Raw genomic sequence first — 13350 nt, 5'->3', positions numbered from 1 at the left:
CTTATGATTCCAGGAGCTATGCTGGCGGGAGCTTAGTGCTCTGGTAGGTTTGACCAAGCTGGTAAGGTCAAGGGGAGAGGAGCCAGACTAAGCATGCACACCGGTCCTCCAGAATTGGGGGTTTGGCTCAGGGCTAACAACCCTGATCTAGAAAAAGCTTTTGTTATGGAAACAGCAACAAAGAATTCCCTTGCAACTGTGTCCAGAGACAGACAGAAGTGGGGGACCTTTGTTGCTGCCCTATACGCCAGTGGGCGTGAAGGACGATGATTATGTCTATAAGTATCATTATTATTATTATCTGTATTTCAGTAGCAGCCAGAGACCCCATAAGGATAAATGCTACATTGTGCTGGCCACTGCATTAATCTATAAAACAACAGTAGGTGCCTCATAGAGCTTACACCTCTAGTTAAAACTACAGGCAACAAGCGAATGTAACAAACAATGCAGACAGTAAGAAGACGGGATCACATGGCTGAAAAGAAATTATATGCACAGTTTACAGAGGAGGGTGCTGTTCTATTAAGCTATAAACAAACAATAGACATTAACAATGTCTGTAATCCTTGCTGACCATTTACCTAATTGTCAATAGGAAGTGGTGAGAGCTTAACCACAGAATGTTAAATGAGCACTAAATTCTATGTACCTATGAAGAAAAGGAAGCATTGTTCAGATACACAAGACGTAAGCAAAAAACTAAAATTGAATTCGATGACCTACAAAAACCCCTGCTTCAGGGGAAACAAAAAGTAGCACAGACCACAAAAATTAAAAACAAGTCCAAATATAGGCAAAGAAGTGATGTCAGCATTGCCAGGCAAGAAGAAAAAGGTGTATATAAGGTTGAGCAGACAGAAAGTGGAAGAGTTGTGAATCCGAAAAGCTAGGTCTGATCAACCAAGTAGCTCTCTCCCTGTCGCTGAATCCCGTTGCCGTATGTAAGCTCCGAAAGAGGAACACCGGAAAGAAAAAGAATATCTCTTGAATCTAAACAATGTTTCTATCCGTCTTAATGTAAGTATTATACAGGTATGACAGAAAATTCCACAAACTGTCAAAAGGTAAAGTGGAGGGTATAGCTGTAGGGGGAGTTATTATATTTGCTTTAATTGTTTTATTTTTTATATTTTTATCTGTATGTTATACTGTCTGAGAAGAATTAAAGACAGTGAGTTGATTTAAGTGAGAAATTAATTAAAAAGCAAATAGAAAATAAAAATCTTTGTTTAACCCTAAAAAGGAGTATTCCTCTGTTTGTGGTTTCAAATCCTATAAAGAACCAAACACCGGTTACTAAAACTAACCATTTTCAGGTTACAGAATCAATGACAAGGAGAATAATTCAGAGGGATAGCCGAGTTAGTCTGTAACTGGAAAAACTTTTAAAAAAACAAAGAATAGTCTAGCAGCACCTTAAGTCTAACAAAACATGCAGATGGTACCATGAGCTTTAGTGGGTACAATTCACTTCTTCAGATGAATAGAATATCAAAAGTCCAATTCCAAAATAAATAAGGAGAATGATGTTGGCATCAACTATGACAGAAAAAAAATGAGCGAGATCAGCACACAACAGGCAATCTGAGAAGCAAAACTTTCACAAAGTTATGTTTAAGGTGATAGCAAAACATTCGGGTGGAAAAGTCTGACAGAGAGAGTAAAAGGTCAGATTGGCTGGATCATGACATATTAGAGGTAGAGAGGGAGGTGAATCAGAATAAAAATTCTGAACTGAATCAAGGTGAGCAGATGAGATCACCTAAAACGGTGATTTTCAACCTTCTTTCATCTGTGGACCCCTAAAAAAAATTCAGATAGAGATACAGACCCCTTGCAAAATCTTAGATATAGTTTATGGCCCTTCAGGAGTCCATGGACCACAGGCTGCAAACAAATGCTCTATGGTAACAACATTTCACGGACCCATTAGAGATAGTCTGTGGACATCCAGAAGTCCACAGATCATTAGTAGAGAACCACTGCCCTAGAATACAATATATGAAAGAAAAGGAGGGGGTTGCAGACCTATGAGACTTCATCAGAAAGTGGGAGAGAGGAGAACTACCCTCCAAAAAGTGTAAAAGGGGAAAAGAGATAAGAGGAGACTTAGGAAAGCACAGTACCATAGAGACACCAAGTAGATAAGAAGTCAAGAAGAGAATGATCAACATTATCAAAAGCAACAGAGACCACGGAAGTTAAGGATGCAACTGAGGCACTGACATTTGGCCAGGAGGAGGTGATTAGAGACTTTGGTGCAGGCAGTTTCAGTGGAAAGGGCAGAAGCCAGACTGGAAATGGTTTAGAACAGTGTTTCTCAACCAGTGGTATGAGTACCCGAAGGGGTACTCGAGAGAAGTCTGGGAGGTATATCAACACAACTGAAATTTGAAGAAAACTGAATATTTGTTTAAGTTTTACAGCACTTTATGAGTTTTGTACTTTTACACCCAAAAGTTTCATCACCCGCCCAGCTACGATTAAGTTGTTTAAACAAATGTGTTACAATGGTAGAAAAAAACCCGTGTGTCCGAAATCTGTAGGTACTGGGGGTACTTATAAATATTTTTTGAAAAGGGGGTACTTTATAAAAAAAAAGTTGAGAAGCACTGGTCTAGGATGCAGCTGAGGAAGACAAACTTGAACTGAGAGGGAGAAGAGAATTGGGGACATAGGTGGAGAAGAAGCTATGTCAAAGGCAGGATTTTTGTTGGGAAAAGATCAAATCAATAAAACTGAAAAATAATCATATCTTCTTAGCAATATCCCTTCTGATTGTTTCTACCTTTTTCAGTGTTGCCCTCTAAGACTGCAACCTTATACACACTGAACTGAGTGAAGATGCTGCTGGGATCGCACCTCTCTGCTTCCCTCACTGCCTCTTTTGCCTGTTAACAGAAAATATTAATGGAATTTTACTGCAGTCATGACAAGGAGTGAGTCACACATATTGTAGAAGGAGTTACAAGTTGACAAGAGACTATATTAATGATTATACACGTTATTTATACAATTGCACAGCAGTATAAAGCTTGGTGCTTTATAGATAAAAAGAAAAGTCCATGCCCAGAGGACTTAAACATCTGAAGTTATCCAGAGTTGAAAAAATAAGGGGGTTGCCACAATACTAAAATAAAAATTACAAAACCAACAATAAAAAACACAAAAATAAGCTTTTGAGCATACGCTGGGAAAATGAAAGACATAAAACTGCCACAAAACATTTTTATAGGACCATTTAACTATCCTAATAGGGTGACCAGAGGCCCCATTTTCAAAGGGGCAGTTCCAGATTTCAGCCTTCCTCCAGGTGTCCCGACTTTTCTTTAAAAACAGGCAAATTGTCCCAGCTCTTCTGCTGCTGGCCTGATCACCAGTAGTGAGTGGGGGGTCCGGTGGCCGACAATGGTGGGGGGGGTGCAAAGCTGAGGGTGGGACAAAGCTGCAGCGGGCAGGGCAAGCCTCTCCCCCAGCTGGGGCTCCGGTGCAGTGTCTGCGCTGTGCCAGCTGTCAGCCAACAAAACCCTGCTCCCCTGTCCCATTTCTGGCTAGCTGTGACTGAACACTGAGAGCAGCAGAGGCTGCTGAGTGTGAGCAGGTGCCAGATGGCGGCTAGTTACTTGTTGCCTCCGCTGCCCACCATTGGCACTTTACACGCTCCCTCTCTTGCTGTCTTCTCTGCTATGCCCCTTAATACCCCCCAGCCCCAATGATCCTCCATTCCGGCCCCCTCCGTGGAGCGTGTCCCTTCCCAGAGACTCTGTGTGCCCCCCATGGGCTGCCTCATGAAGACGAAGTTCCAGGTACCAGGAAAGGTGGGTCTATCCTAGGCACCCAGTCAGGCCGAGAGGATAGAGAGTGCTGGCTAGGGAGGCTCAGGTCAGTCAGTCACTCTCCGTGGGAGAGGTGTACAGGAGTATGCGTGTGTCCCTCTGCCCGTGTGAACCCTAACGCCTCACAGAGAAAAAAGTAATTAGCAAGAATCCAGCTCCACAGTATTTATGTTTAACAGAGGCTCAGTCAACTTGATGTTAATTTGAATGTTTGTACTTCACTCTTCTGATTGATTGCCACTGAACTCACGTGAATTAAGAATAATTTTATCGGGTGTCCCGTATTCAACACAGGGCAAGATGATCACCCTAATCTTAGGAATTTATTCCACCAAAAAAAAACCTACATTAAGAGAAGTTAATGTTGCAGTTAAACATTTGAAACTAAAGAAATGCTAAAATTACTGTTAAAAACACACTCTTAATTCTGACACTTTAACAACAGTCTTTAATTTCAGGGTAAGGTCACACACTATTTCTCAACTGATACAGTGTAACATCAGACAATCTTTTCCACAGCCTTGAAAGTTTCACATTGTAACCTAAGTAGTAAAACAGAAATGCAGCCTGTGCAAAAGGCCAACACAAAGCCTAGGCTCCATTAAAGTCTCACTGGTCTGAATGTCTGGATAGGAGTAAAATTCACCTTGAATGATGTAGACGATCTGCAGAGCAGACTCTCCTGGACTCTACTTGGCATGGACTGAAGTACAAGGAAATAGAAATTGCCACATGTATCTAAAGTTAAACAGTATCATGCTTTGTCCCTGTCTAGTGGTGATTACGACACAAAGGTTGATGACGATGATGATGCATCCCTGTCTTTCAGATGTGGATCATTCAGATGTGGCAGTTCAGGCTCTTGCATACAGATGTAGAAGTCCCAAATTCAATCTCTGTTGTCAGGGCTGCATGGGGGACAAGCTTCCTCACCTAGGTGGAACATGTAACCTATACCCACTTAGAGTGATTCCCTTTCTAACTGTGGCTGGGAAATGTATAAAGATTGATGAGATGGGTAACCGATTGGGACCTTTTAATGCAGGCAGTCAAGGCTTCTGCTTTATGATCCAGAGATAAAGAATTCTGTGCTACTGTTGAGGACCCACATGGGGACACAAAATAACAAGAGCAGAAGGCTAGTAGCACATCAGTAATTAATGCTGACTGGTGCTTCCAAACACTGTTGAGTAAACGTTTTATATAGTCTCCCACAGTATTCTTGCCAGCAAGTTAAAGTAGAATGTATTGAATAAATGGACTGTAAGGTGGATAGAAAGTTGGCAAGATCATCAGGCTCAACAAGTAGTGATCAAGTTTATGGCCGGTATCAAACAGAATGCCCCAGTGGCATTTCCAATTTTTATCTTAGGGGATATTTTTGGTTTGATGCTGCTTCCCCATTTTATTAACTGTAGGACCACCAATGAGTTTGCAGAAAGGCGAATAAACAAAAACTCAGCTCCTTTAGCTGGCACATAATACTTCTTGTCTGATTGCTTACAAGAAGTTAGGACCATGGCTGGAATCTGCCATACGTTTTTGCTGGGTCCATGATGGCAGCATTAATGGATAGTGCTATCTTTGCTGATGGAGAAGCTTGTAATGTTTCTGTCAGCTTGTGTTGAGTCTGTGGTAACTCAGCCAGTGGGATGTCTTATGGCTCTGCTACTCATTTAAACAAATCCTGAAAGGATTTAAAGTCATCTCCCATGGGAGGGGAGGGGACAGCATTATTGTATTATCCGGAGATGAGTAAGTAGGTAGGAGGGTGTCACCTTCCAACCTGTCTGCAAGTTCATCAACTTCCTCCTCCAGAAATTCTAGGGAAGCCAGAGCAGATGGCAGAGGCAGTTGCTGAGTCCTGGATCTTCATGTATTGGATGGCTGGGTATTCTGGGTTCTGTATAATGCAGCGGAAAGCCATGGGAAGGAGCACCCATTGTGGGGGTTGCCAACCCACATCCTGCGGCTGAGTGGGTCCAAGCATAGGAGAAAAATAGTAAGATGAACCCACTCTTGTCTCCCTTTCCTCACTGGAGCGAGGAGGGGACAAACTACCACAATGGCCTGGTGCCGTCAATGCCAAAGTGTGGAGTTCTCAAGGCGGAAGCAATGAGGAAGTCTGCATGACTGACAAAGTGCTGCAGCATCAGTACACTCAACAATGGCACAGGCAAGTGCAAGTGGCACGATAGTGCTACTCTGTGTCTGTGGCTAACATTTCTGTTTCCTTAGTGCCAAGCTATGAGACTTCGGTTAGGTTTGCTGCTGCTGCTATGAGAGCGAGACCACAGAGGATCCTTTGCTATTCCAGACATCTTGGTTCCAGATAATTTGGCACTTCTCAATCCAGCGCTCCAGGAGCCATTAGTGCTGGGGCAGTTTTGGCAATTTGGGAGGCGAATCCCAATGTGGCAAGAAGTGAGACTGCTTTTTTGTGGTTTTGCTAGGAGCAGGGTCCTTAGCAGCCATGGTGGAGGAGGATCTCATATCTGAGACAGCTGTAGATAAGGACTGACAGGAGGGTGTCATGGGCTCAGGTTTGGAGGTGGGATGGAGGAATCGCTCCAGCAGTAAAAGTTTTAGTTGGAGGTCCCTGGCTTTTTTTGTCCATGCTGTGAGATTCTAGAAGTGGGAACACTTCTGTGTAATATGTATCTTCCCCAGGCAACAAACACAGCGCTAGTGGCCTTCTGTCATGGGTAGTGAGAGCCTGCAACTCAGACGGCGTTTGAAGCCTGGCAAGCCAAGCGTGTCGGAGATGATGTATTGAATAAGAATGTGAATAGTCCTGGTCTAATGCCTCTTCAGCAACTGCCTGCCAGAGGCAGGGACAGAAAGGCCAGGAAAAGACTCTCTGTTTGTTTTACTTAAGGGGGAAAAATGAGAGAAAAATGAAAAGAGATTAACAAGACAGGAATTTAAACTGAGAAAAGGGCAGAGGGCAAGGAAAAGAGAAAGTAGATAATGGTGCTGCTGTCATTCTGACTAAAACCAAGGGTGGTAGAGAAAGAACTGAGTGATGGCTGGCTGCACGACCAGAATAGCTTCTTGGAGTGCCATGAGACAGCTGCTGCTTTTGAGCGGCCAGTCCTCACCCACAGACAACCCGCCAGCCTGAAGCAAATTCTCACCAGCAACTATACACCACACCACAGTAACTCTAACTCAAGAACCAATCCCTGCAACAAACCTCAGGGCCAACTCTGCCCTCATCTCTACACCAGTGACACCATCACAGGACCTAACCAGATCAGCCACACCATCACTGGTTCATTCACCTGCACATCTACCAATATAATATATGCCATCATGTGCCAGCAATGCCCCTCTGCTATATACATCGGCTAAACTGGACAGTCCCTACATAAAAGAATAAATGGACACAAATCAGATATTAGGAATGGCAATATACAAAAACCTGTAGGAGAACACTTCAGTCTCCCTGGACACACAATAGCAGATTTAAAGGTAGCCACCCTGCAGCAAAAAACCTTCAAGACCAGACTTCAAAGAGAAACTGCTGAGCTACAGTTCATCTGCAAATTTGACACCATCCGTTTAGGATTAAACAAAGACTGTGAATGGCTAGCCAAGTACAAAAGCAGTTTCTCCTCTCTTGATGTTCACACCTCCACATCAGCTGCTAGAAGTGGGCCTCACCCTCCTTGACTGAATTAACCTCATTATCTCTAGCCTTATTCTGGCCTACATATTTATACCTGCCTCAGGAAATTTCCACTACATGCATCTGACGAAGTAGGTCTTTACCCACAAAAGCTTATGCTCCAATACATCTGTTAGTCTATAAGGGTACGTCTAGACTACAGGGTTTTGTCGACAGAAGTTTTGTCGACAGATAGTTGACAAAGCTTCTGTCGACAAAGAGCGTCTAGACTACATTCAGTTCTGTCGACAAAGCAAGCTGCTTTGTCGACATAACAGTGTGGACGCAAAGGACAGTTTAGATGCAATAATGCTTTCTGTCGACAGAACTCTGTCGACAAAAGGCGTTATTCCTCGTAAAATGAGGTTTACCAGCGTCGACAAAACTGCTGAGTTCTGTCAACGTTATGTCGACAGAACTCAGCGGTAGTGTAGACACAGGTTTAGTTTTGTCGACAAAAGTCCACTTTTGTCGACAAAACCCTGTAGTCTAGACACACCCTAAGGTGCCACAGGTCTCCTTGTCAATTTTTTGACTGTGAACATTTCAGATTCTGGAGCTTTACTATATGTCTTTGTATATTAAATCAGTACAGTCTAGTTTCTGATCCAATTAAAAAAGTCCTTCAAATGTGATTTTCAAATTCTTTTGATTTAGCCATCTAACATGGAACATAAAATCATAAAATTATAGAATGGAAGGAACCTTACGAGGTCAAAGCTAATCCCCTGCACTCATGGCACGATCAAATACTAATCAAACCATCCCTGACAACTGCTTGTCTAACCTGCTCTTAAAGATCTCCAATAATGGAGATTCCACAACCTCCCTAGGCAATTTATTCTAGTGTTTAACCACCCTGAGAGGAAGTTTTTCCTAATGTCCAACCTAAACCCCCCTCTCTGCAATTTAAACCCATTGCTTCTTGTGGTATTCTGAGGTTAAGAACAATTCTTCTCCCTCCTCCTGGTAATAACCTTTTAGATATTTGAAAGCAGTTATCATGTCTTCTTCTATGGGTAGGTCTACAGTACAAAATTAGGACAAATATATTAAGGCTGACTTTTTAGCATCCAGTTTTACAAAGTTGATGGTGCATGTCCTCATTGGATGCATGAGCATCTTGGAGTGCATACCCAGTAACATGGCTATCTTCAACTTTAACAGTTATGCACTATGTGTCACCATCCCACAGTTCCTGCCACCTCTTGCATTCTGGGTTAAGCTCCTAGTTCCTAATGGAACAAAAACATTGCAGCAGGTGGTTCTGGGTACATTTCATTAGCATCCCATAATGCACTTATCTCCTCCTTCCCTCTCTGCTTGAAAGCAACAACAAACCATTTTTTCACGCAATTTTTTCCCTGGTTATCCTAGCACATGCCATAGCATTGCAAGAATGGACCTTGCTGAGTACAAATTGCTATGGCAAGTATTGCAAACACCTCGTGTGTTATGCTGCACTTTGTCCAGAGCCTAGTCACATGCCGCTACAGTAAGGAAGAAGGGGAGGAGGACATGAACACAAATATGGAGGAACTTACTGAGTGGAGCAATTGGCCTACAATGGCAGCAGTTACTCCTGTTGACACTATGGGATGCTGATTCTGGTCCCATGAGACAAGCACAGACTGGTGGACCGCACAGATATGCAGCAATGGGACGATGATCAATGGCTGCAAAACTTTTGCATGCATAAAGCCACTTCCATGGAACTTTGTTATTGCTTTCCTTCATTCTTAAGCACAGCAATACCAGAATGAGATCTGCTCAGACAGCTGAGAAGCAAGTGGCAATAACTCCGTGGAAACTTGCAACGCTAGATTGCTACAAATCAGTCGGAAATCAATTTGGAGTAGGTAAATCTACAGTGGGGTCTGCTGTGATACAAACAGACAGGGCAATCAATACCCTTCTGCTAGGAAGGAGAGCAACTCTGGGAAATGTGCTGGACACAGTGGATAGCTTTGCCGCGATGGAGTTACTACATAGTCCCCCCCACCCAACTTTTCCACCTTTATCTCTTTGTACATTGCTCCCCATCTGTCTGTTGCACTAGTGATGCAATTATGATGCTCCATCTCTCTTGAGCTGAGGCACAACACTATTGTGCACTTTGAAGAAAAAACTTCTACAATGATACCCTTAATGAATTACCTAGCTAATAATGTCCATGTCAAGTAGCAACTGAGGATAGTTTTATATTTCCGTTTTAAAACATATTAATATCAAAACATTTTATTATGAAAATGTGACAAATCTCCACATTAGGCAGTTTTTTTATCTGCTGAACCCCTTCTATTTACTCCATTATTTTTTTAGATTGTAAGCTGTTTATGGCAAAAATCAGGCTATGATGTCTGAAGTGCACCCAGAAGTGGCAGTGAGGATCTAATGAAAACAAATACATTAATAATAATTAAGTATGCACATTTTAACCCAAGTGTAATCATGCAACAACACAGAAAAACAACAGAACAACCCTCCATTACCCTTTACCCTTTCACAATTGAAATCAAATCCCATTAACATTGCAACACAACAAAAAAATACTTTTTCAAGTTGCATCAGATGAAAGTAGCAGGAAGCCATGTTCCTCTGCAACTTAGCCAAGTTCTGATCTATCTGCCAAGGTGAATAGAAGCTGAGAGAATAGTTGTACCACTGAAGGGCTTCAGAGTAGCTTTTTGCCTAGAAAATTTAAAAAAATATATAATTAAAAAATAAAAAAAAATCACTGAAGTTTAAATTTACTATATTTTCCTAAGCTAACTAAATCAGACTTCATAAAACTCAAATAGTCACATTCATAGATTCCACGGCCAGAAGGGACCACTGTGATCATCTAGGCCTCCCATATAGCACAGACCATAGAACATCCCCAAAATAGTTCCTAAAACAGATCTTTTAGAAGAACATCCAGTCTTCATTTAAAAACTGCCAGTGATAGAGAATCCAACATGACACCTTGATAAACTGTTCCAGTGATTAATTAGCTTGTTAAAATTTACACCTTATTTCTAATCTGGATTTGTCTAGCTTCAACATCTGAACATTGGATCATGCTACAGACTTTCACTTTATTATATGACAGGGTCTAACCAGCATGGTTTCTGCAAAGGAAAATCATGTCTGTAAGACTTCTTTGAACATGTCAAAGTAATAGATAAAGGAGAACCAGTTAATTTATTTAGGGCTTCAAAAAGCCTTTGGCTAGGATCCTTAAATAAACTTAGTTGTCATAGGGTGAGAGGCAAAGTATTGATATGGATTAATAATGACTTAGAAGATGAGAGATTAAACTCTGAATAAATGGTTAATATTCATCATGAATTGGGTTAACAGCAATGTGTTTAAGATATTACCAATCTAGAAAGGGATGTAAATGACCTAAAACTTTGCCAAACTTTAATTCTTTAAGCTTAAAATCTCCAAGACATATGTCTGCTTCAGAATGCTTTTGTTTTGTTTTGTTTTTTTAATTTAAGGGAAAACAACTCAGACATTTCTAAAAATAAGGCTAGGGAAACATTTGTTGTTTTGCTCACATTAAAAAATTCTGGTGACTTGTTCTTTGATCAGCATTTGGAACAGACTCAAAATTTGTCAGAGATGGCCTTTGTGTAACCACTGTGAAAATCCATCCAAATCAGGCCAAGTGTTAAGTCTTTAAAAATTACAGTTTGCATATGCTCAGTAGAGATTTAAGAGATTTTAGCTGCTAAAATCTCCGAAGATTCCATTCTTCATGAGTATACTCGAGCTGCTCACAGCTCCAAGTGCTGGACAGACTGTGCATGCACCATCCTTACACAGAAACTGAATATGCTCCACCTAATATATGTAACTAATATATGTGACCAGACTGCACATACACCATCTCCACTGAGCAAATGAGCAATCTTCCTCCAGCCCAGGACTAGGGATAAAGCTGTTAATGGCTGCCCTGACTGCTCCAGGGCCCCTGTGGGACAAGGCACTGCAACAAGGAACCGGTCTCTCCTGTGCTCTCAATGATATCCCTGCAGACTCCGGACATCATGGAGGAGAAAGCCATCTCAGATTAGAATGAAAAGGGGACAAAAGTCAGACCAGGGGGAGGGAAAGAAGTAGATTGGGATGAAGAGCCTAGTAAAACTGAAACAGACTGGCTGTGCAAAACAGTATCGAAATGAGTGTTACAAGGAGGGAGAAAAATTGTTCTCGACCTCTGATGATAGGACAAGAAATAGTGGGCTTATATTGCAGCAAGGAAGGTTTAAGTTGGACGTTAGGAAAAACTTCCTAACTGTCAGGGTGGTTAAACACTGGAATAAATTGACTAAGGAGGTTGTAGACTCTCCAGCACTGGAGATATTTAAGAGCAGGTTAAACACACACACCTGTCAGGGATGATATAGATGGTGCTTGGTCCTGCTGTCAGGGCAGGGAAGTGGACTCAATGACCTCTCAAGGTCCATTCCAGCTCTAGTATTTTATGATTCTGTGATTCTATGACAACAGGGATTGGGAGCTGAGGGTAAAGGAGGCTAAGGCCTAGTGAGAGAAAAAAGGTGGGAACTGGGAGCTAGTTATTGCTGGCTGTAGGAAGGAGCACTAAAATTACACAGAAGCTAAAGATGTGAGCAGAGTGGGATGGGCAGGACACTAACAAACCCCTAGGGGCTGAGACAAGAAGTCAGGGAGGGGGAGTCTTTGGCAACAAGTCAAGGAGTGATACTGAGGGTGCTTCTACGTTGCAGGGCTTAATTCGAAATAAGCTACATAAATTGAGCTACATCAATTGCATAACTTAATTCAAAAAAGCTTATTTTGAAATAGGGAGTGTCTACACAGCACTTAATTTCGAAATAGAGCACTCTTCCTCCAACTTTCCTTATTCCTCATACAATGAGGATTACAGGAGTCAGAGTAGGAAGTCCTCCACGTTGACAGTATTTTGACACTGTTTCAAAATAACTGCCTGCTGTGTAGACGCAGACTAAGTTATTTCAGAACAGCGCTAGTCATTTCAAAATAGTGCTGCAGTGTAAACGTACCCTGAGATTGGATGAGGAGCCCAGGAAGGAAGACTGATTGGGAGTTAATGGGGAAACAAGAAAAAGACCAACTCGATGAAGAACCAGGAGGAAGGTGGAACTGGACTTGCTGGTCAGAGAGAATGGGCCTGAAATGAGAAGCCCGAGGAGCAGAGAATCTGACTGGGGGGGCACAGACTGAATTGCACCTTGGCCAAAAAGCATCTTCATTTGGCCAAAGAGCAGGTTATAGTAGAATCCTTTCTACTTTGGTTTAAGGATCTCCTAAACAGGGACCAAGCAAGAACATTTTATTTCCATCCAATCTGAGTCTATGAGATTGAGTGAGCCCATATAGGGATTCTTGATTTTCCTACCCCAGGTTAGGAGATCCAGAAATGGATATATCCTGACTGGTGTAGGCAGACATCATTAGAACTTCTGTGAACCAGAACTGTCTGGATCAGTAAGGGCTTAAGAAAATGTTAGCTCTGTCATGTCACCTCTTCACTGTAAGTAGTGGTAATAAGGAAATGGGAAGGAAAAGTATATCTGAGGTCTTTTGTCCAAAATAGCAAAACAGCATCACCATGAGAGTTATAACCAATGGCTTCTCTGGAACAATACAGGGAGATATGACATAATGACAGGCAACAACAGCTGAGCAAGAATTCTGGTCACTGCAGCTCCAATTAAAGACTGCAGAACAGATCTGTATCCATTTGGTGAGTGAAGAAGAGCTGGAAGGCAAAGTGACCTATTAAGCAAAGGATACAAAAAGGCACATGTTCTCTCTCAGTATCCACTTAAAATCCCACCCCCA

The 13350-nt window shown here is 42.0% G+C and overlaps 1 protein-coding gene across 7 annotated transcripts in view; it reads right to left on the bottom strand.

Annotated features, from left to right (window-relative positions):
* The window catches only part of TEX11 (testis expressed 11), a 211306-nt gene that overhangs the window by 72827 nt on the left and 125129 nt on the right, over positions 1-13350 (bottom strand). For all 7 annotated transcript variants that reach the window (XM_075917646.1, XM_075917649.1, XM_075917648.1 and 4 more), the window contains 2 exons: positions 10063-10200; positions 2792-2894 (listed from right to left, as the gene is read on the bottom strand). In XM_075917646.1, coding sequence (XP_075773761.1) covers positions 2792-2894; positions 10063-10200 — 241 coding nt within the window. The remainder of the gene's footprint in view (positions 1-2791; positions 2895-10062; positions 10201-13350) is intronic.

The sequence above is a fragment of the Pelodiscus sinensis genome, unplaced genomic scaffold, assembly GCF_049634645.1.
Source record: "Pelodiscus sinensis isolate JC-2024 unplaced genomic scaffold, ASM4963464v1 ctg71, whole genome shotgun sequence".
Classification (NCBI taxonomy): Eukaryota; Metazoa; Chordata; order Testudines; family Trionychidae; genus Pelodiscus; species Pelodiscus sinensis.
Note: the sequence above shows the minus strand (reverse complement) of the source record. Positions and strands in the feature narration are given on the sequence as shown.